The 23,802-nt window shown below is 44.7% G+C and overlaps 1 protein-coding gene across 7 annotated transcripts in view; it reads left to right on the top strand.

Moving 5' to 3' along the window:
* Positions 1–23,802, top strand: part of VWC2L (von Willebrand factor C domain containing 2 like) — a 98,475-nt gene that overhangs the window by 10,406 nt on the left and 64,267 nt on the right. For 6 of the 7 annotated variants that reach the window (XM_075000814.1, XM_075000815.1, XM_075000817.1 and 3 more), the window contains one exon: positions 19,948–20,077. The exons of the other annotated variant lie outside the window; for it this stretch is intronic. In XM_075000814.1, coding sequence (XP_074856915.1) covers positions 19,948–20,077 — 130 coding nt within the window. The remainder of the gene's footprint in view (positions 1–19,947; positions 20,078–23,802) is intronic. 7 annotated transcript variants of the gene reach the window in all.

Raw genomic sequence — 23,802 nt, 5'->3', positions numbered from 1 at the left:
TTAACACAGGATGTGAAATCTTGGCATCACTTAAATCAATCTCCAAACTCCCCCTGATGTTAATGGAACCAGGATTTCATTGCCACCTCATCATCATCCTGCCTCAGCTTCCCCCCACATCTCATCTGAAATTCCCTTTTGTCATGTCTGAGGGCAAGTCTACACTAGACCTGAAGTCAATCTAAGATATGCAGTTTCAGCTATGACAATTGCATAGCTCAAATAGACTTATCTACGATCAAGTTACCTAGCCATCTTCACTGAGGGAGGTCAATGGAAGAAACTGTCCCATTGACCTCCCTTACTCCTCGCGAGAATGAGGAGTACCAGGGCTGACTGTCGAGCCCCGATGGCTCGATTTAGCATGCCCCCATTAGGCGCACTAAATCAAACCCTGGTAAGTGTAGACGTACCCTGATATTTGGCCCTGATCTTCCAGTTGACTATATCTGGATACACAGCTGTGTTCTGCTGGCTTGCGTTCAGCTCAGCAGGCCAGAGTTCATGTCCTTAGCCCAATGAGGTCACAGTCCGGATTGGGATCTTTTTTAGGTGGTAATCCAAAAAATACATAGTATTAACTATTAACACTGCCTTTATCACAGGCTAATTATTTTATTTGGGGAACATTTACTCAGCAGTGACATCTGTTCCATTGTTAATTCTTTTACAAATGCTTTATTTAATGCATATATGCAAATTGTGTTCTGGAAGATAGATGGTGCCTTTTATCAAAGAGTGTCAGTACATAGCACACATTAGTCAGATACCCTCCTGGCAGCCCAAGGGACTGAACAGGTATTAGTGTATGTTTGTTCTGTGTCTGTACAGAGGGGTCCTGGTCTGTAATTGTGCACTGTGATGATGAAGGTATTTAAAAATAGTAATTAATAATGTCCATTTTATTTTTAGGATAAGATAAGGCACAGTAAATTAAGTGGGGATTTTCCCCCAGTGATGGTTAGAAACACAATTCAAATGTACTGACACCACAGTCTCTTCTCTAAACGTTAACAAATACAATAAGTACAGCCCGATTTATTTGTTAATTCAGTGAATATTTTGGAACCTGAGCAGAATGTTACCCATTGTATAATATTGTTATATCAAAATGCATCCCTGAACTGATACACAAACAGCCTGTCATTAGGACTATAGTTTGTCTAATCAATGTCTGCATTATATTTAACAGAAAGGTAGTCGAGGTTAGTCTGTATCTTCAAAAACAGCAAGAAGTCCTGTGACACCTTTATAGACTAACAGATATTCTGAAGCATAACCTTTCGTCTGACGAAGCAGCTCTTTGCCCACGAGAGCTTATGCTCCAAAATATCCATTAGTCTACAAGGTGCCACAGGATTTCTTGTTGCATTATATTTAAAGGTCTTAGGTCAGACTTCTTGTAACTGTCAACATCAGGGGTAGTCGCTATTGCGCATTCCAAACTTCCTCACTGAACAAAATTCCCATTGATTTCCAAGGGCTCTGAGCACTCATGTCACACACAGGCTATGTGATAGAGGCATATAGGCTGGAGGAGACAGGAAAATATTCAGTCCACATTTAATTTGAAAAGTGATCGTTATTCCTCCTCAAACTCAGCCATTCCCAAATAAATCTAATAGACCAGTTGAAGCTTTGAAGAGCTTTCTATGTTTTTAAAGCATCACTAGAATATGAAAATATGATGTCTTAAATCTGAGAAGCTTCGTTAAGTTGGTAACGAATTTGCCATATAGAGTTTGCATTCACTTTTAATAGCATAAGCGTTCAGTCTGTGTCATGGTGAACCTTGGAAAGCATTCAAGTCAAAGCAGGCTAATAATAGCAGGAGCAAACATTATTAAAACCTTTTGGCAGTGTGCTGACCAATGATCCAAGTCACTAGTAATTTTCAGATACCTGTGTGTAGATTACAAGCAACTGATTGCTAACAAGGTCAGCACAGGGCCCCAATCTCAATAATAAATTTTTCCTTCTGAGATGCATGCGACAGTGATTTTTGCATTACCACATGAACACATGAAGCCTTTTTTCTTATATGTTCTGCAATTTCACGTACTGCTAGAAAATCATAGCACAAAAGACATTTCAATAACGTGCCTATCCTTTAATAAAAGGAGCCACAAACAATACTAGCTTGCAAGGTAACACACAGCCATTGAAATCAGATAGAGGAAACCGAACATCAGTCAAATGGAAAACTATGATTTATTATCTCCCGCCTAGCAAAGTATAGTGACAGGGTCTATGCAATGGTATCTGAAATTACTGTATTTCTGTCACAGTTTAGACAAAAAATACATAATAAAGTAGAAAGGTATGTCACGCTGAATTATGATGGTGCCTACTTTTAGAACTGTGGTGTGTTTTTAGGTACTGGTGGTGTGTGTGTGTGTGTGTGTGTGTGATGTATATTACATGATATACTAGTACAGTGTTATAACGTGATGTTTCTGTTACCAAAACAGTCAGTGGGGTATACGTTGCTCTCAGTTAGATGGGTGTAAATCTGAAATCATTCCAGAAACTTCACGTTCTTGTTGTTTGTTTGTATTACAGTAGCATCTAAAGGCCGCTGGCTCCATTGTTCCAGGCCCTATATATATGCATAGCAAAAGACAGCCCTTTCCCGAAAGAGCTCACCTTTTAAATAGACGTGACTGAAAAAAGGAAATGTTATCATCCCTATTGAGGTTGTTGAGCGTGCAGATACCCAGAGGAGAAGTTTTTAAAGGTGACAGTAGGAGTTACATGCTCAAGTCCTATGGGCTTTCAATGGGAGTTGGGCCTACCTGACTCACATAGATCTCCCCAGCTGACTTGCCCCAAGATGGTTTGCTTCTTAGTGTTTCCACAGACTGTTATCCCCTGGGTCCCAGACCAGTCCACTGCCTTAACCAAAGGCCCATCCTTCCTCGGTTGTGGCAGAACAGATAAAAATTTGGTCTGTAACCTGGGTGCCCATGTGGGTGGGGTTTGCCCCCACTAAATCAGACCTAGGGATGAACATATGATCGTCACACGTATGATGAAAAGCTGGGGCCGCTTTTACAGGAGTGTTCATTCATTTTATGTGCCTCAGCTTGCAGGTGCCTACTTGAGACATCTGCTCCATTAAATAAGCCACTGGGCCTGCTTCCAAAGCTGGGGGAAGCCCAGGGGGTCTCCTGAAAGACACGATACCTGGTCCTCCCACAGTTGTGCTGGCCCTATTGACACCCTCATCTCCACAGGAACCATACCACTAGGGATACATCTAGGGGGGAATACTGAGTCTGTAGCTATTTCCAGGCACTCCAGAGGGGAATGCTACATGGGAAAGGAAATCCACCCACAGACTGTCTTATCATTCCAGATTTAGATGGGTAGGATCAGGTGCTGTATCATCCATGTGCCAACCCCCACCCCGGACTGCTCACTCTGTCACCTCTTATCCGGTAAGAGCTGGCCAAAAACCAGGGGACACCATGGCACAAAGAACTGATTCCCTTTCTGTGAGAAGAACATCCCCTTTTGTTGCCTAGATCTGCGTTCTGTATTTTCAATGATTTTTTTTCATAGACTTATAAAAATGTTTCAATTCCTTTTAACCTGAAGGCTGAAGTCTTGTTATTCATAAAGAGAACTGCAAATTATACAGCTTAGCGTTCTGTAATACATGATTAGTAATTTGTCATTTCAAATATTCTGGGTGGCATACTTAGCAGTGACCATGTCTCTGCTCTTGCTGGATTCAGCGGGAGCAGAATTAGGCCAATGCTGCGTGCTTTTGACATATGTCAGCCTGAAAATACAACACGGTTTCAGTCAGATGATAAGGTCATAGGGATCAATCCTGCCATCAGCCTGTGAGCACAAGCCCTGTGGATACATATGAAAGTTCAGCGCCAAAATTCATGGAAGGTTTTTGGTACTGTAATAGGGATTTGAAAAGGGTAGGCATATGGTTTGATGCAGTGTTGCTAGCTGAAAGTGCTGTACCCAGAATTACATTAATCAGTGCTTTTTACTGTAAAAAAAGAGGAGCTGGAACTCAGACACCCCCATCTCCCGCTTCCGCCCATGGCTGGGGCTGCCAAGGTGCTGGTACTCAGTACTAGCAAGTTCCACCACAAAAAAATCACTGACGTTAATTGGAAAAGCAAAGCCCGAGTAGATTGTTTCTTAAACTGAAAATTGAATAAATCATTCAATGACCGCTTCCAGTAGGGCAGGTTAAAATAAAGACTGTGGTAAACTGTGATTTCATAAGTCAAACTTAACTCAGTTGGAAGTCCAGGGAGCTATGCTAGTTTAAAGCCCATATGAGTGAGAGGAGATTCAGGCCCTTGTATAGAATGATAATGAAGGCAAGAACCACACAGCCAGGATCTCTCTTCTCTGTGTCAGCAGGTGAGCCTTGCTAATAGTGCATTAACCCACAGCTACTGCAGGATGTTCGGTAAATAGCAGTCCATTCTTTAAACACAGGGAGGCAATTCTAAGCTGCTTGCAGAGAAAAAGACCTCTTCTAGCATCATGTCCTTTCCTGACTTCCCAGTTGTGATCAGAGCCAGTATCATCCCCTGGGGGGGGATGACCTTTTCTTCCATCCTTATGTGACTCGGGAAGGGATTTCAAACAATGGGAGCTGGAATTATATCCCTCCCTTCCCAACCCCGTTACTAATTACTGTTATCACTGAGCCAGACTGCCCCCGAGAACTGCCTGTGGCTCTCCTGCTTTCATGGCACCATGCCCCCTTCATCTACAGCATCTGCAGGGAGGGTTGGGCGACCCCACCCCATCCTCTTCATCCGTGCAGTCAGAAGGATCAGAGAAAAACTGTGCCCAGAGACTTCTCCAAAAACTTCCCTCCCTCCTGGTCCTTCACAGAGCACAGCAAGAGCATCTAAATGGGGTGATGAATATTGTTTTACATTGTCGGTTCTCTGGGTATGGGCTGACTTTTATTCTGTATTTGTACGATTACCAACTGCAATAGGGCCCCAATTCTAAATTCACTGTGACCCAAAAAGTGAGGATCACAGGCAGAGGGGGAATCCTCATGATTATTCAGGCTGGGGTGGCATATGCATGCACATCAGTAGAGAGAAGATGTGGACGCATTTGGAGAGGGTCCACGGAGGGCAACCAGAGCAATTAGGGGGCAGGAGCACATGACCTGTGAGAAGAGGCTGAGGGATTTGGGCTTATTTAGTTTGCAGAAGAGAAGAGTGAGGGGCAATTTCATAGTAGCCTGCAGCTTCCTGAAGGGGGGCTCTAAAGAGGATGGAGAGAGGCTGTTCTCTGTAGTGATGGATGGCAGAACAAAGAGCAGTTTTCTCAAGTTACAGTGGGGGAGGTGTAGGTAGGATATTAGGAAGAGCTGTTTCCCCAGAAAGGTGGTGAAGCAGGAATGTGTTACCTAGAGAGGTCATGGAATCTCCATCCCTAGAGGTTTTTAAGCCCCTCTTGACAAAGCCCTGGCTGGGATGATTTAGTTAGTGTTGATCCTGCTTTGTGTAGGGAGCTGGACTTTATGATCTCCTGGGGTCTCTTCCAGCCCTAGTATTGTATGTTTCTATGATTCTATGCCCTCTTCTGTGGCTGCATTTTTTCCCCTTTCTCCCCTTGTTTCTCACACATGAGTTGGCAGGAGTAAGTTTTTAGAAGGGGGTTGAGTGAGCAACAGGGAGTAGTTACCTATTCCTAAAACAATCTATGTCAAAATCAAGGAGACTTTCCCTATAAGAATGTTATTCCAATATAACATTGAGCCTTATCACCTTCCTCTCTACCGTTTCCTAAATGTATCCACAGGCATTTTATCTAAAGCATCCAAACACTAACAAATCCTCTCTACCTCTCTGCATGTCTTGGCAGCGTTACAGGAGAAACTAAATACATAGAGGTTAAGTGACTTGCACAGAGTCACAGTCACCCAGTGTCAGAGCTGACCGCTCCTAGTCCTAACCCTTGGAGTCCCTAATTCAAGTGTCTGTGCTTATTACAACACAGGGTTGGATCCTGCCGCTCCTTTGGAATGGGCTGAGCACAGCGAGCATCTTGCAGGATTTAACCCCTATTATTTTGGCCTAAAAGATACCCTGTACAGAGGGCTCATTATGTTCTGTGGTTTATAATTAAATCTCCTATATATTTATCCTAAAGCTCTCTGTTTTTTTCCCTTTTTGACAGTGACTAACGTTGAGAGCCAAATTCTAATCTCAGTTATACCACTGTAAATCAGGATGTCCTTGGAGTTACTCTGCATTTACACTGGTATAACAATCTACTCCTGTGCCCTGAATTTCTGGTTGTTGCTTTTGCCCTAGGTCCCTTTCCTTCTGTGTTTCCTAGGGCCCTTAAGTGCAAGTGCTCTCAGGAATAGAATGATACAGACACACTTCTGAATAAAGTTTTCTTCATACAAGGGAAGCACAGCATCATGGTGTTCCAAGAAACTCCCCTGCTCCCGCCAGTGAAATGACAGCCTTGGATTATGCAGGTCCTTTGGCAAAGGCCAGGGTTGGATCTGCTCCTGAAACTTGGCTCCCTGGTCTCAATTAATTGAAGAACGATGACTCAGAGCAAAAGCTAGTTCCAAGAGTCTTAAGCTCTGGGTACCCTGCAGAGCATCCCCTGCAGCTGTTACACTGTAGCACTGCTGGGGCAGACACCCAAAGCCAATAGAAGGGAGCTGTTTGTCAACTTAATTACTCCAGCCCCTGTGAGCAGTGGAGGTAACTGACAGCAATGTCTGCATCTGGGCTAAGGTCAATGCAATGGATATCTTCGGGGGTGGCTTATTCAGACCCCTGAGCAACATAACTTGTACCAACGTAAGTCGTGTGTGTATGGTATGTCAGCTAGCCCAATACAGAAAATACAGCAAACCCAGCAAAGCGAATCGGTCTATCAGGTCAATTATAGGGCCTGGTTATCTCATGATACAACCGCTGAGTACACACCCGCGCCCCAGCTTTACCTGTTAGCCTGGAATTCTTGCAGCATATGGAGAATCCCCAGTGAAAGAAATGCAGTCTGCTATAGAGCTTATGGGAGGCATAGTTAGGGAAGGGAAGGCATGTCTGCCATAGGAGCAATCCTGAGGCGGCAAGGAGGTGCTGTGGTAGCTTTATGTCTCTCCTTAATGTGTTTTGTTCCAGGGCATATGGTCAAAATAGTTCTGTGCTATGGCCCTTCCTACGTGATAGAACAGAGCCTGGTAATAGAGGCACCTAGACATAAGTTAGAGCAGCCCAACTTTCACTTAGAAGTTCTGCACCTAGAAGCAATGAAAATGGAATCAAGTTATCTTTGCCTTCTAGTCAGGTGCTGCACTGAATACAGTTAGATTTGAGCATCAGGGCCATCATTTGGAGAGAGTGTCTTATTTGCTTGAAAGGAGCTCTGTGTTCATTTATGTTCTTTTGGTTAGATAAATAATTCCTGACTGGTTCTTGCATTTTAGTGATCACTGTGATAACTCTTGCATAGGTTGCCTGGTTTTCAGACCTGCTAAGCACCCTGTTGACTTTGACTTATGGAGGGTCAATCTGTTTTTGCAGTCTGTCAGTTGTTTGGGTCAGTCTGCAATGCAGGTTGAGTGCTTCTGAATATTGTGAGGAGTAACTGTACAGAAGGTCGGTTGATACTTAGTCTATGTATTAGATATTTCAGGGAGTCGGTTTGTCAGTAGAAGTAAGAGCTAGGACCACCACATTTGATATGCAGTTTCTCTTATCATAACATAAAGCCAGGTCAGGGTTTGGTTGTGCCAGGAAAATGGGATGTGCCTCGAATGGGATTCCATCTCGGAAAACCATACAGAAAAGAGACAGACTGACCAGGCAGATGAATGGGGCTGGCTCGGGGTGCCCATCCCCCATCAAGGACAGCTCCATCCCTCAGGCACCTTTTAGGGAGGGTCCCCCCCACATTCATACAGGGCCATTACTGGCTGTTCTCCCCTTGGCAGGGAGCAGTTTGCTGCATTCCTTATCCTGGCTGGGGAACGCTAGAGGTAATCGAACCTGGCCCTGCCCCAGCTGGGGGACATGCATCCTTCCTAGGCTGTGCTCGCTGGAGCTGCAGCAGCCATGCAGAGGTGCTTCTCACCAGACCCCAAGCAGCTGCAGACAGAGAGGGCTGGGGTTATCCCCTCTCCCTGGGGTAGCTCCACCCCAGAGCAATGATCTAAACAAAGACTGGGCGTTTTCCAAAAAGCTAAATATTACTTGTGTTAAGGACCCGAACCACGCCAGGTAAATCTTCTAGACTTATATATAATTAAATGAAAAGCAAGTTAAATTATTCATCACAAATAAATTATCGAACCATTTAGCGCTACTTTCTACTGACGACTCATCAGTCCTCTATTCTGTGGCTGTAATTCCTATGTGGAAATGTTCACTGGTGATTCCTGTTGTGTGAGCGGCCCCATAAGTCACAGAATATTGTAGCTGCTCTGATTGGGTGTTTGAAACTTTTAGAAAGAAAATAATAAGGTGACAAATAATGAGTAGTGACTGATGCATGCTCACGCGCGTGCATGCACACACCCACACACGCACACCCACAGGTTAAACTTCTCGGCTACATCTACCCTACAGCAATCTTTTGAAAAAAGTTTTTGCAGAAGATCTTTTGAAAAAACTTCTTTCGAAAGAGCAGGTCCACACACAAAAAGTGGATCCAAAGATCGATCTGCTCTGTTGATAAAGAGTGTCCACACAGCCCCCACATTATTTTGGTTTCAGATTGAAAGAGCACATTTTGTGTGTATGTGCTCTGCATGTTCTTTCGAAAAAGGGCTGGATTTCCCAAAAGGATTTGCCAGTGTAGATGCAGCCCTCTACTCTGGCACTCTTTCATCCAGCAGCATCTGTAGTCCGGCATCATTTTACTTAGCTGGACACTTATCATGGGAGTGGCCACGTTTCCTGTGGTCCCATAAGGCTTGTTTCCAGGCACTGTCCTGGCTCTTAGTTTTCTATGCTGTTCTTTACCTGTAATTTACCCCTAAATGTCTACTAAGCAGAGGAAGCGTTAGTAATGGTGCTAGACAATATTGACCTCCCATGGTTCGGCAAGTTCTCTGATTTGGCACCGGTCCAGTCCCGAAGGTGCTGGACTAAGAAGGTTCAACCTGTATTTGCTTTGAACAGCCATTCTATGAACACTAAGGTAAACAAGAAAATTAAAAACTCAGTCTATGCAAATATTTGTGAATAACCAATAAAAACGGTATGAACAAAGTAAAATTAATCAGAATTCAAATGGTTGCTTGCAATCAGGGGGATAATTCTGAAACCTTATTCACACTGAGTAGTATCTTCTAGCCTTTGAAGTCAATAGGGCTAATTACGTAAGAAGTTGCTGCTTAGAATCTTTCAATATTCAGTCGTCTCTAACGATAAATCTGTTCCATCCTTTCTTATTGATTCCTTTATCTTGCCTAGGGTGTTTGTCAAGCTATCTGGTCTGTCCTCGATAGTTTAGGAGAAGATGCTACTTCAGCTTTCTTGCAATCCCAGGCTATTCTGCTGGAGATCAGAGGCAATTTAAATAGCAATGAAAATTATTCCAATTTCAACTCCTGCAGTAGTCTATGATGAATGCCATCCTGTGTCAATGGTCTCTTTATATTCATCTCATCCTATTTGTAACCTACTATCTTAGCCATAATGGGGCATCTGTTGTGGCTCCGATCTTAGTCATCAGCGCCTTTTAAACTTTTTTCCACTGCTTTTCCTCCTTGTAAATTCCCCACCTGAAACCACGGCTACAAAAATCATCTCCATCAGAACTGCCATTGTCCTCAGCATCATTAAAATTTACATCTGCGCTCCAGGTATAAGTGCACCATTTGCCCGACTCGACAAGATCTTTTTCTGCACTTCCTGTTGCTACCTCTGCATAATGCATTCCAGCAGTAGATTCTGCACTGGGGGTTGACTGCACTTATCTGTACAACAAGAAGACATGTGACACCTTATAGACTTAAAGACCCATGGGTCTTTGCCCACAAAAGCTTATGCTCCAAAATATCTGTTAGTCTATAAGGCGCCACAGGACTTCTTGTTGTTTTTGAAAATACACCCTAACACGGCTACCTCTCTGATACTTATCTGCACAAGAACTGGTACCTGTGGCTTGCAGATAATAAGAGAGCAGCAGCCTGAAATTATTAGTGGCCATGAAAGCTTTGGTGACATGTCAGCTTCTCCATGTCAGCATCCCTGATTAAGAGCAGGGCTTTTGAAACCAAGTCAAAATGAGTCCAGACCTAAGCCACGAAACCAAATGTCCCTGAACTCTTGTACCATTGAGAATTAGGTCCAGAATATATTGCTTGAGTCCATTGTGAAATCAGAGTTTGTTCCAAGCTACCCAGGGCATTTGAAAGTGATGCACCTCCAGTAAAAAACTACGTTAGAGGAATTTCATAGAGTCTTAGATTGCATGGCCAGTAGAGACTACCAGGTGATGTAACCTGATCTCCTGTACATCACAGGCCAGCAATGCCCATGCTCTAAACCCAACAACAGAAATGAGACCAAGGTATGGTAGCCCATAGCCAACTAAATTATTGCATGCCAAAGACAGAGAACAGGAGGCAGCCTGAGACCCCTGCAAGAGAGCCATCTCCAATGCTGAAGAGGAAGGCAATAACATCCTAAGGTGACTGCTGATATTTCCTGGAGGAAAACTTTTTCCTAATGCCCTATATGGTGATCATTTGGACCCTGAACAAGGAGGCAAGAACCAGCCAGCCAAACCCATGGGTACCAGAATGAGGGGAAATGCCTCCCTGACTGACTTAAAGGTGTTTCTACTCTAGATGGGGTTTACAAGTTCAATGGCTGTTAGCTCCACTGTAAATACGGTTCCAGCACCCCTAGTAACCACATAACAGAAGGAATGCTCTGTGTCCTCTCAGAGCCCTGACCCAGGCCACACAGTGCCCTGTCTCCAACCACGGCCATCTCTGATGCTTCAGAGGAAGAGACGCACACGCACACGCACACACCAGAAAATCCCTTGCAAAATGCATTTTCCATTTTTTCAACTGAGGCTTTCAAGGAAACATTTAGCAACTCAGCATTCAGATACATTCTCGAGAATATGTTTATTTTGCCAATCTTGACTTAAAGGATACATGTGTTTCACTTTGTGGATAAAGAAGGGCAGGGTTGATAATTTGTTCTGACAAAGGTTGCTATCCCCAAAATAGTGGAATTTACTTGGCAGTTGCGACAGGTGTGACTGTCCTCTTGGCTTCAGGGGGAATTGTAAATCTTCAAAATAGGCTCCACCGTGTTCATTTCTCTGTTTGTCCCAAACCACATGGAATTTTCATCAGCCAGATTCCTCCGTTATCCATCCATTTCCGTAAACTTGCCCGTATGTATTTTGCTATGAGATGCATTGTGGGTCAGACCTGATATCCACTGGCATGAGTGGAAAGACTCAAGTTATCTTCAATAGAACTGTAACAAGCTGTAAATGGTCTTAGTATATGAGAGCCGTGACTTGAATTAGATAAAAAACAACCTGATATGCCACCTACCTACCAGACCCTTTAAAAATACTTGTGAAGTAATGTTTATAAAGTTAGCATTGCCTTACAATTATTTTCTACTAAGTATTTGTGGTGGACAGTGAACTTCTATGTAATAGTCAAAGACTACTGAGATGTAATACTTTTCTGAACACTGTCTGCCACCTGACCAATGAATCGATGAGGGGAAGTTATTGTACGTAGGGTTGTAAAGACTTGCCCAGCTCCCACAAATGCCTTGGTCTAGTTCAATAGGGGGTTGTGGGAAAAACCAACACAATGAATCTAATTTAGCAAGATGTGGGGCAGCAGAGGGCTATTACAGGACAATGGGAAAAACTCTTGCCCTTGAGAATCCCGTATTTTGTGTCTAATGAAGATGTGAGGTGTGTTTTGCCAGGGTGGCAGCCCAGAGATCAAAATAATGACAAACATTTAAAAAGCCTTTCTCAAGAAAGCAGGGGGTTGGGGGTGAATTGTCAGGCATTACTGGAGGACAGGTTGACAAAGAGGAGAGGCATCTGAAAAAGAGAGTGTTTCTCCATGTCCTGGGGAACGGAAGCCTTAGGGAGGGGCAGGCCTGCCTGGGGACAGGTTTCTTGTTTCTTTCAGATCTGTTTTCTCTTAAGTGCTTTTGTGCTCAAACAGTCACCTGTGGCATTTAGAGGACTGCTTACCATAGTCATTCGCCTGTGGGGAAATAAACTGCAGGTACTGAACCCTGCTCAAGCCTACTCAGGTAACCACAGTTGATTCCAGGGCCAGATCTGGGCTGTGATTGGAGGAGTCACATGTTTCCACCCTATCATATGGGTCATGGCTAGAGACCAGGTGGAGCCAGATGTGCTGTGAGCCCCTCAGTTAACTGTGACCGTTTCAACTAAGGCAAAAGATAGAGAACATTCTCTCTGAAGGACAGAACAAACAAGTTAAGAAATGTCATTCATTTGTCACCTTAAAGTGGATCCCTGAATAAAAGACAGCTTTTCCAGTTGTCTTAGATAAGTAACTGCCTGTCTACCACTTTAACCATGTTGGCTTAGAAGTACCTAAGATTGATAGACAAATACAGAAAGAGGCTGAAAGCTTCTGCCCTAAGGCAACTGAGAAACTTTTAAGGGCAGCCGTTACGTAATATCTATTTTACAGATGATGTTTGCTTCATGCATTAGAAAGCATTTTTAATACACAGTGATAGACAACTGAGGAACACTCCTACACAGTAAAGACAAGCTTTGAGCATAGGTTGGGGGAATAGACAGACAGCTCAGGCCACTACTAAGTAACCAAAAAGGTGAGGATGACATCTAGATTAGATTCCCTCTATAGTCCACATCTAGACTACAGCAAGAGTTTGGTTTCAACTTCAGCAGTGCTGAACTCTTGCATATCCTTTTGGTGAGGTTTGGACAAAACTGTACAGTCTTGTGAGCTCAATTATTTTGATAGTTTGGCCACCATCTTTGGCTGCATCCCAGCTGGATCTAGAAAATACCTGGAGAGTTGGGTTGGGATATAGCGACTTGAATCTAATCGGTTTTCCACATTCCCCTCTTCCCAAATGAAGAGAATCATTGTCATCATCTTGGGGCAAGATCATTATTTTTTTCTTGTTGAATCATCTTTCCTTTCTCTTTGTTGCCTTTTTGGTTGGTTTGTAGTAGCTGCCAGCTTTATCCTTATCTTTTCATTGCACATGAAATGCTTGTATGTATTCTCTATCCCCATTTTTAATTTCCATTTCTAAAAAGTGAACTTTATTGACTGTAGATGCCCCCATTTGGCAAGCCAAGAACATAACATCTTCTAACTCCATCATAATGCTGGGAGGGATCCACCTCATGGAAGAAGACAAAAGCTGAACTGTGCTTTGATTGGGGGTGGGGGGGTTGGAGGAGGAGTCCTTTTGATGGGCTGGACTACTGGACTAGGCTCAGGGTCCCCATACTGGAGGTCTTTTGGCCTCACCACACCCTGCCCCAGAAAAAGGGTATTAGAGGGGTCTTCCAGGCTGCGTAGAAGGGCTGTGTGGGAAGCAGCCAAGTAAGGCCCAGCAAGCTAGTATAAAATCTGCAAGGCCATAGAGAGTTTAGTTCCTTGCTAGGGCTGGAGGGGAGTTGATGATGCTCTGAGCTGAGTTCTGGGATTCCACCAGGACAAAGCCCTGAGGTAAGGGTGAAGAATGTGCTGGAGTAACTGGGAATTGTTTTTAGCAGCAACACAATTTATTTAAGGGTAATGGCTGCTATCTATAGGTCCCTGGGCTGGGACCTGGAATAGAGGGCAGGCCTATGTCCTTCCCCCTCCCCAAACAACCAGTGGAATGGTGGCTGGGCTTGGATGCACCCCAGAAAGGTAATCCAACTCTCTTATTGTCCCAGCTGAAGAGCTGTAGTTAAAAAGGCCCAGAAATGTGAAGAGTCTCCAGGGAGGAAGCTATGGGGGATGTTGCTCCACACCATGAATGGGACTGCTCAAAGAGCAGGGGTAATGTGAGGGAGTCCAGAAGGGATGGAGAGAGAGAGAGAGAGTTGGGCCAGGGTACTTTGATAGGCCTTGCTGGACTGATTGAAGGGTGAGCCGTAGGATAGGGCTGCAAACCAAAAGACCTTACAGAGAGCCCTGAAATAGGCCCTTTGTGGTTCATCTACCCTGGAGCAGGTTTGCTTTGCTTTTATCACACAAACAGAGTGTGCGTGAGTTGGCTGGAGAGCTGAGTCACCAAAGACCCACCACAAATATTGAGGACAAGAATACAGCCACACACTTGGCCAGGGAACACTCATGAGAGGTGAGAATCCCATTACAGGTGTCTTTGCTGAGACTATTGATAGGGGAGCTAAAACCCTCTCCACAAGAAAGACTTGCAGCCACCAATGCATTTCTTAAAGGCCACTGAACAACAGTTGATGGCCACATTTGTGCAAGACCACCTTGGCTAGAGGGGGAATCCGTGTCCTAGAAAATGAAAGTCCCGCATTACTTCACCCGATCCCCTGGGTTGCACAGAAACATGAAACAGCATGAAAATCTGTACTGACATCACTAACTGTGGTCCCAGCTGAGTGTTCCTGGCTGCTAACGGGAGACCCAGCAAAAGGAGTAGTGAACTTGACCCTGATATTGTTCAGAATTTCTCTTGAAAAATAGAAATGTGTAATATGTATGGACATGAATCATGTTCCTTCTTTCAGCTGTATTGTTAATGAGTGCGTGCACGCGCGCGCGCACACGCGTAGGCTCTTGAAAACTCTTGCTATAACTGGTTCCTTGAGGGCTCTTATAAGACATTGTTCTTGTTCAGAAGGACAGTGTCCAAAATCTTGTTCCACACACAATCCTTTACTAATCAGAATGTATTGATCACCTCAGAGCTTTTTGTAAGGCTCTTTCTATACTAGGGAAAGTGAGTCGGTTGCAGATACACAATTCTAGCTATGGCAGTTGTGTAGCTGGAATTGATGTATCTGCATTTGACTTATCTGGCCATCCTCACTGAAGAAGATTGATAGGAGAGTTTCTCCCATCGACTTCCCTTACTGCTTGCATCTCACAAGTAGTGCAGAGGTCGCTGGTGATCTGTAATAGGTTGATTTCACGCATCCCTACCAAACATGTGAAATCAAACTCCAGAAGATCAGCCCTCACTGGGTCGGTCTTTTGGGCTCGCACAGCCATAGCCTAAGGTATCAGTTCTAAAAGATGCTTGTTTGGCTATGTGCACTGTCTAAAAGGAAGCCTCATGACTCCGTGTGTTTTTCTATGTCTTTTGGAGATGCTGGAAGAGACCTCCAGAGCTCATTGAGTCAAATCCAGTCCCCTGACTTCTTAGCAGGACCAAGCACAATCCCTGATAGATTTTTTTTTAAACCTACTTGCCCCAGGCCCTAAGATGACCTCCTCAAGGATGAAGCTCACAACCCTGCATTTAGCAGGCCAATGCGCAAACCACTGAGCTGTCCCTCCTGGTACTGAAGAAAATGTATGGTGCTGTCTTTCAGTACCTCATTTGTTAACCACTCTGAATTTCACCACTTGCAAATTTACAACCTGTTTACCAAGCTGCCATGGTCCAGGAGTGACACACCTTTAAATCCCAGCCCTGGGGCTGGTGACAACTAGGCAAGTTATGCACGGTACACTCTAAAGAGCTCTCACTCACCATGGATGTTATTTGCAACAGAAAGAAAAGCGCATAAAGCAGCAGCATCTGGAGGAGAACTTCCGTAGGGTCAGAAGATGAGCAGCTGATGCCTGCAGGAAAATCAGAACAGATGGGCTGGGTAGAGAAGTCAGAAAAGGACCTGGAGATGCCCCATATGAATCCCACTTCCTGCACTCATTTCCAGCTTCAGTTTCAATGCCTTCCTCACAACATTTGACTCATCTCTCTCTATAGAAGAGCGGTTCATCTGTGAAATAAATCACACATCACTCAGCTAGTTTTCTGTAGCATCTCTGCAGAAGTGTAACTTCAGGAAGAATTTAAGGCTCTGAGCCAAAGTCCATTGATATTGGAAAGAGCCCTGTTGATTTCACTGTGCTTTCGATCAGAGCCTAGGCTAGGCTGGCCTGTGGCTTTGCAGATCAGCTCCTGAAGGATGTTCCATGTATAAGGGAGGACGTGGAAGAAAGCATGAGGCTGTTTATAGAAGTGGATCAGCAAGCTTGACCTCAGTGGTTCAGGGAAGGGTATGTGTGGGTGCCATAATCAGAGGCTCATAAGTATAAGGGGAAAGCTTAAGGATGGTTCTGAAGAGAGATTCAAAGAGGGGGTCACACAGATGAACGATTCTTTTCTCTTCTGCAGAATGTTCATTCTCTGAAAAGTTAGAGTTCTTTTCACTTGATAACTGTATGACGTTCTCTCATTCTGAAAGCTACTTCCAGTGTCAAATCACATCATATTTTACTGCAGTGTCATTTTCAGGTAACACTAACAACACACAGGCAAAAGTTATACTTGTCATCTCTCATTTGCTCAGCGCAAAGTCATTTCGGGGCATCTTCTACATCTGCTAATGCGCTTCCGTCTCAAACATATGCAGTGGAATAGGTTGCAGCACTAGCGTATCCGCAGCACAGAAACCAATATAACTTTTGGGGAGAGAGACATTCTCAAAGATGCGTGAGATGACCGTGTCCCTGTAGCACACGAGCTAGCTGGACTATTGATTAAGTTTAGGATGAACAAAACAGTAATTTTCTTATTGATCCCTGGATAAGTAGTTCAGCTCTCTTCTGTATTGTTTTTGTAGTTATTAAATAGCCTTGAATAAGAAAAGCCAGTAAAAGGAATTTAGCTTCCTGATACTGCAGATAGAAATCAAAGCAGAGCCAAATGTGTAAAGATAATTAGACATAGGATTTCTACCTCCACACACAGTTTCCCCAACTCAGGATGTGCTGATGTTATCTAATTTGCCAGAGCCACTAGTAATGAGAGTTGATGGGGATTACAGGCTGCAAACATGCAGACAGAGCAAGGGAAGCTTTAATTAGTCCATTTCAGGGTGGAAATGAATTTCTGGACATAAATGATTTGATTCAAGACATATGGAACCCCTTAGAGGTGAACAGAAAAGCTTTTTACCTGCCAAGAGCAGAGCTCATGGTGTTCTCTGTGTCTCATCCAAACGAATGAGGGACATCACCAGGATGTGAAACATTTCATTGGCATTGTGCTTTCATTTAATTTGGAGGAATTCCATTGAATTCAATGGCGTTCTTGCAGCTTTCCCTTCACATAGTGGAGGGAGTTGGATCTAATAGCCTCCACCCACTGGGTGCTAATGAGATTAGCTGTTTCGGAAGAGGCACGAATTCAGTGTCTGACAGGTAATGGAATAAAATGATTTTCTAGCCATTTTTATTTCTCTTTCCATCCCTTTCTCCAGTCCATCTAAAGGCATAGTAGGATGGAGTGTCAGTGCAAGGCATGCTGGGATGTAACAGTGGCACGGTAGCTGGCAGAGGTGGAAGAAGTACCCCAGAAGTTACTTGAGTAAAAGTACAGCTACCTTGGGGGAAATGTAATTAAGTAAAAGTCAAGTGTCCTTCTGGAAAACGACTTGAGTAAAAGTGCAGCACTACCTCATCTTGATTTTCCTCAAGTATCCAGAAGCATTTCTGGATTTCCATAGGCTGCTTTTCATTTCTCGATACTTTAGCACAAGTCAAAAGGGATACTTTTATACTCTGACTCGAGTCATTTTCCAGAAGGCCACCTTGACTTTTACTTAATTACATTTTCTCCAAAGCAGCTGTACGTTTGCTCAAGTAACTTTTCAGGCTGCTTTTTCCACCTCTGGTAACTGGCTGCATGGCCCCTGCTCACGCACACTGAAAGTTCCCTCATGTGCTGTGACCCACTGCTGTTAAAAACAGGAGTGGCTCAAAGTGCACTGTGGTTTTCTGGGTATGCAGCAGCCCAGTCCCACACAGACACTTGGCACCCAGCAGGCGAGATCGTAGACGATTTTACACTCCAGCCTGCCCTGCACGAAATCACCAAATGGGCAAGCCCTTGATTGCTGTCCTTTTCTCTCGCCGTGTTTGTTCGTCTCACACAGACCTGTGCACACTTACACTCTTAGGGACCTGAAACAGCAACTTGTGCATTTTTGTAAAAGATTTCTTTGTCTCCCACTTACACGGGAAGAGAAGTGAAATGAAAACAACTCTATCATGTTAAAGGTACACACGATAGACGGACAATCCTACAATGTATCTGGTTCAGTTGGTTCCTAAGCAGCGCCTTGACTTCAGTAGGACTGCTTCTAGCTTCAGCTTGGGTCTATTGTTAAATACCTTCTTGAGGGTGGGGCTAAAAAATATTAAATCAGGGGAGTGCCGTGGGGTCCACGCTGGACCCTCTTGTGCTGCACACTCTGCAAACACCGAACAAAAATAGAATCGCTGCCCCACAGGAAAAGCAGTGGAAATTCTTGATTCTGGAAAAGCATCACCACTCTTCTAACAGGAGGCTGCAACGCCGTAGAGCTTCCGGCTTCTGACCTGGCTGAGCCAGCGGCGACATACATGGGGAATGAGGGTGGTGTGTAACTGTGAGTTTGCACATGACAGGAGTGTGCATTTGAAGACCATGCAGGCCCCCTACCCCTTTCTGGGAGAAGCCACAGCGCTGAGGTTTGCTAGCATGCTGCTCTTATCAATCTCACCAGAGGTGATATGGGGGAGGGTGTACGGGGGCCCCTTGCAGGCCCCCCCACACCACACCCCACATCAGCACTGTGCCGATGCTGATGAGCACAGCGGTCTCCCCCAGAGTGACTCAGCCTGAGAGCAGCACAAGCTGTCTAGCTTGCTGTACTCCTAGGCTGTGATGCTTTGGGGGCCAGGGCTGCCCGGCACGCACCAGAAGCGGTGGGCCGGGGAGAGCAGGGCATGGATGGAACAAGGGCAGAAGGGGGAGGTGCATGGGCAGAGAAGGTGTGGGGCATGATTGGAGCGGGGAGGGCGAGGGCAGGGTTCACGTAGCCAGTGCGCCCCCCTCACCCCAATCATCACACTGGTCACCTCTGATCTTAACACGAGACTAGCTCACAAGAGGATAGCACGTGAACCAAGGCGCATGGTCTGTGGAACATGCCCATCTGTGCCTTCAGACTAAAACCAAATGGGTGACTTGTTTTAGACTGGGGGTGGCCAGCCAGTTAGAGACAAAGAGCCACAATAGCTGTGGGTCGCGTGCAAAGAGTCGCGTGAGAGATTTATTTGGACCTACCTATATAGCTATCCATCTATCGATAAATTAATGTGAATATATAATATGTGGCTCAATGCCTTCCCCCTCACAAGCCAGGCACTCTGTATCCCCCCCACACAACCAATCCCCCCGCTATTCCCCAGAACCAGGTGCCCCCCAGCACCCTGCTTTAACCCAATCCCCAACCCCCAGCTCCCCTGCTCTAAAACCAATCACCCTCCCCTCCCCCAGAACCAGGCACCTCTAGTTCCCTCTCCCACACCCAGCTCTAACCCAGTGTCTCATGGGGTGCCTGTGCAGAACAGCGGTGAGCAGTCCTGTTGCACAGCTCCAAGTAGGAGCCGCATTTCATTGAGCGGAGAAGTACGGGTTGGCTGTTTTAGCCCAGCTGGCCTGTCCTGGATCCATTTATAAGCGAGAGGTAAGTGTGACAACGGAGAAAGGACAAGCGTGGTCATTAAAAATATAAGTCTGAGCATTTTCTTTAGCACGTTTAAAAATATTTCAGACTTTACTGTTTTGTCCTACAAGTGCATTTATGTTGCGCATGATGAATGAATGCAGTGAAGTCGTATTAACCGCAGATGTTTTGTCTTATGGCAACATATTAATGTAACACACGTTTGAGCTGCAGGAGAAAATGGGCTAATTTTAGGTTTGTTCCTAGCCCTCTCCATGTGAATGGTGTCGCTGTGAGCCCAGCAATGAAGTTCACTGTGTTGTAGCAGACTGCGCAGTTCCTGAATGTGTCAACCCGGTCTATGAACCAGAACAGTGTTGTCCTGTCTGCAAAAATGGTAAGAATATGCGGTAGCCGCTTTTAAGAAGAGATACCAGCAAAAGACTGCAGGTTGAACCTCTCCAGTCCGGCACTCTCTGGTCCAGCAACATCCTTGGTCCGGCATGATTCTAGTTAGCCAGGTGTCCACTTATCACGGGTTTGGCCAAATTTTCCACAGTCCCATAGAGTTCATTTACAGCCACCAGTCCTGGCTCGCAGTGTTCAGTGCTGTTAGTCAGCTGCAATTCACCCCCAAATGTCTTGTATGAGCCCAGTAAGTAGCGGAACTGTTGATAGCGTGCTAGACAGCATTGACCTCCTGTGGTTTGGCAAATTCTCTGGTTTAGCGCTGGTCAGGTCCTGAGGGTGCCGGACTAGAGAGGTTCAACCTGCATAAAGATTTTTTTTTTTTAAGACCAACATGTGCATAAGATACCTTGACTGGCAAAGGTCAATGTTTGTTTCTTCTCATTGTGTGCACGCTTTAGTTATCAACTTCCATCAATGCAACTCCAGGACACCGGTTACTCACATGAGTCATCCCATTGAAGTCAGTGGGGCTTTTCAGCCCAGCAAGGGTGGCAGGATGTGCCCTAAAACTAGTGAGGATCAGTCAAGGTGTGAATTTCAGCTCTCAAAGGGCCAGCCTTGCTGACACACTTAGTCCAGTTTGAAGCTGAGTGGACTCTTCCATAAGTAAGTGGGCAGCGTTTGGGTCTAGACTGAGATCATGGGATCAACATTTGTCTGAGGTCAACAGGCAGCTCTTGCTCTCATTGAAGTCAGCAGCAGAGCTCCCAGTGGTTTTGCTGAAATCAGGGCAGGCCCCTTACTGATTGATTTGCCACTGGACAGTGTTTGTAGTACGAGCCTTTAATTTCCATGGACAGATGGCCAATGCCCTGCTTGTGTCATAATACCAGGCCTGCAAAAACGGCACACAAAGTGGAGAGACTGTCAGGCTACAAACCACCTTTAAGCGCCGTGGTACCATGACTAGCACTATAACTTCATTCAGTGAATTATGCCTATGGGCATTTTCACGGTGTCATATGCCATACCAGTGGAATCAACCAATCAGATCCTCATTTTGTAAAGCCCACTTTATAGATATGTATGTTCACTAGATAATGGAAGGGAAGAGAGTCTTAAACTTGGGTGAAATGTAGTTCAGTTCCTTTCTGTAGTATTAATTGTTTGTCTCCATTCATTTGTCTCCATTCATTTCTGCTAGTATTTACCTAAATAGCATCTATACTGGGGCTCCATGTGCCCTTGACACATCTCACACTCAACATTGGCGACATTATCCTTAGTCACACAGTGGGATAAATTCAGAGGTGAGTCTAAGCAGGTGTAACTTTCACTTCCTTCCAGCCCAATTCACACCAGTTCGTAATCAGTAAGGTTGGGGGGATCAGTGTTTCCTCTCCGTTCACACCTGTGTCTTCTTACTGATGTGTAATGTAAACTCCCTACACATCTCTGGAGATGTCTGAAAGGTTTTGGCCAAAAATGAAAGTGTTTGCACCAAAATTTCACTGTCAACAAAATATACTAGTCTTTTGACACTTTTGACACTTACCCATCCAACTTCCCCTGCCCCTTTGAAACCTGGAAAAAAATACCAACAGAATTTGAAATTTGGAAATACAAACCCCACAGTTTACCAAAATTGTTGTTGAAAACCAGAAAAAGCCTGATTTTTTCTGAGAAGATTTGTCAGTGATAGTATTTGTTTATATTTCTCACCAAAACTAGCTATTTTTAACTAGTTTGAGACAGCATCTCTAGATTTGGCTGACTAAGTCTGTGTTTTGCTTTCACAGCTCACATACCTCGACCTCTAAGGGTAGGCCTACACGGCAAAATTATTTCAAAAACACAACCTCTATTTTGAAATAACTTCACAGTAGTTGTTGGCTTATTTTGAAATAGGTAAGCCTCATTGTATGAGGAATAGCACTTATTTCGAAATAGGGGCTGTGGAGACAGGGAATAGAGCCTAATTCGAAATAAGCCAGAGTGCGTCCAATGGCTCTGTTTCAAAGTAGACTCTATTGTGTGTAAACACACTGTTTTGGAATAAGGTTTGCTTATTTCGGGGCTTCTCTGTAGTGTAGGTGGATTATTCTCGAATAGTTTATTTTGGAATAATATCTCCAGATTAAGCTATTCTGGGAGAACTCTGCTAGGTAGACATACGCTAAGAGAAGGCTGCAGTGGAAGACACAGCTACATGGAAAATGTAACTTCAATCTTCCAAGTTCTTGGTTTGCATGTGAGTGTAATTTAGGCTCCCTTATGTCCAGTGAGATTCACGCATGCTGGCAGAACTTGATTTGCTTCATCGTATGCATCACCTCTGTATTTGGCCTTTTGAGTCCCCGTAGCATGTGCCCACCCAAGAACTGCTCTGTCCCCTCAGCAGGCCCATGTTTGTCTCTTCCCCTTAAGAAGCCATGTGACCTTCTGCATCTTGCTCATCTCTTGTCCTCAGAATGCAGGCTGCAAGCCCATCATCCCTGCCCTGCAGAGGGATCTTCAAGACATAGGTTAGAGGAGTTTACCTGAGGAGCCAGAAATAGTAAGCAAGGGCGGCTAGTCAATCGCAAGACCTAGGGGATAGAACATTGGACTGGGACTGAAGAGCAACTGTTTCTGTTCCCCTCTCTGCCACTGGTCTCCTGGGTAACCTTGGGCAACTCCTTCACCTCCCTGTCTGGCAGCTTTCCCTTGTGTGGAACAGGAATAATGATCCTGGCCTCCTTGTAAAATGTGTTGGGATCTACTGATGAAAAATCCTGTGTAAGAGCTAGGTATTGTTGTTGTATTCTCCCCAAGCCAATCAAGAGCAGTATTACGGTATTCCCTGTAAGCTGAGAGAGTCAGGTCCCACCTAGCTGATTAACCAAAACAACCACAGCCACCCACAGCTGGCAGCATGTGCTTCTATTGTGGTGCATGTCTGCACATGCTTCTGTGTACATAACAAAATTTATTCTGCCCCAGAGGGAAAAAAATTAGAGGCAACCCTGATCAAGAACCCAAGTCCAGTAAGGGAGCTGCGTTTTGGAGGCAAAGGAGGATTGTTGGAGGGAGAGGTACAGGGAAATCAAAGCTCACCAGTTATCTATCTGTCCATGTTATGATAGAAAACGTGATGAGCAAACTCAGCCATTCCTCTGGCATTATTTTTTCTACTGAGCTTCTCGACAGTTGACCTGCCATCTTGGGGAGCCTTATCCTGCGAACTAGTGATTCTGCAAAGGTTTGGAGGCTGGGGTTAAGAATCATCTGAACCTGAGCTCCCCATAAAATGCTGTGGCCAAAAGGGCCAATGTAATCCTTGATTGCATGAACAGGAGAATCTCAAATAGGAGTAGAGAACTTCTTTTACCTCCATATTTGGCACCACAGCTGGAATCCTATGTCCGGTTCCAGTGCCCACAATTCAAGAAGGATGCGGATAAATTGAAGCAGCTTCAGAGAGTAGCCATGAGCATGAAAAAAGGCTTAGAAAGCATACCTCACAGTGCCTGCCTCAGGGAGCTCTGTCTGTTTAGCTTAACAAAATGGCAATGGGGTGACGTGATTTCAGTCCATATGAAACTACGTGGAGAACAAATATTTAATAGTGGGATGGTCAGTCTAGCAGAGACAGGTGTAACACGACCTAATGGCTGGAAGCTGAAACGAGACAAATTCAGGCTGGAAAAAAGGTGCGTACTTTAACTGTGA

The sequence above is a fragment of the Carettochelys insculpta genome, chromosome 8 (assembly GCF_033958435.1).
Source record: "Carettochelys insculpta isolate YL-2023 chromosome 8, ASM3395843v1, whole genome shotgun sequence".
NCBI lineage: Eukaryota > Metazoa > Chordata > Testudines > Carettochelyidae > Carettochelys > Carettochelys insculpta.
This window is presented reverse-complemented; position numbering and strand designations above follow the sequence as displayed.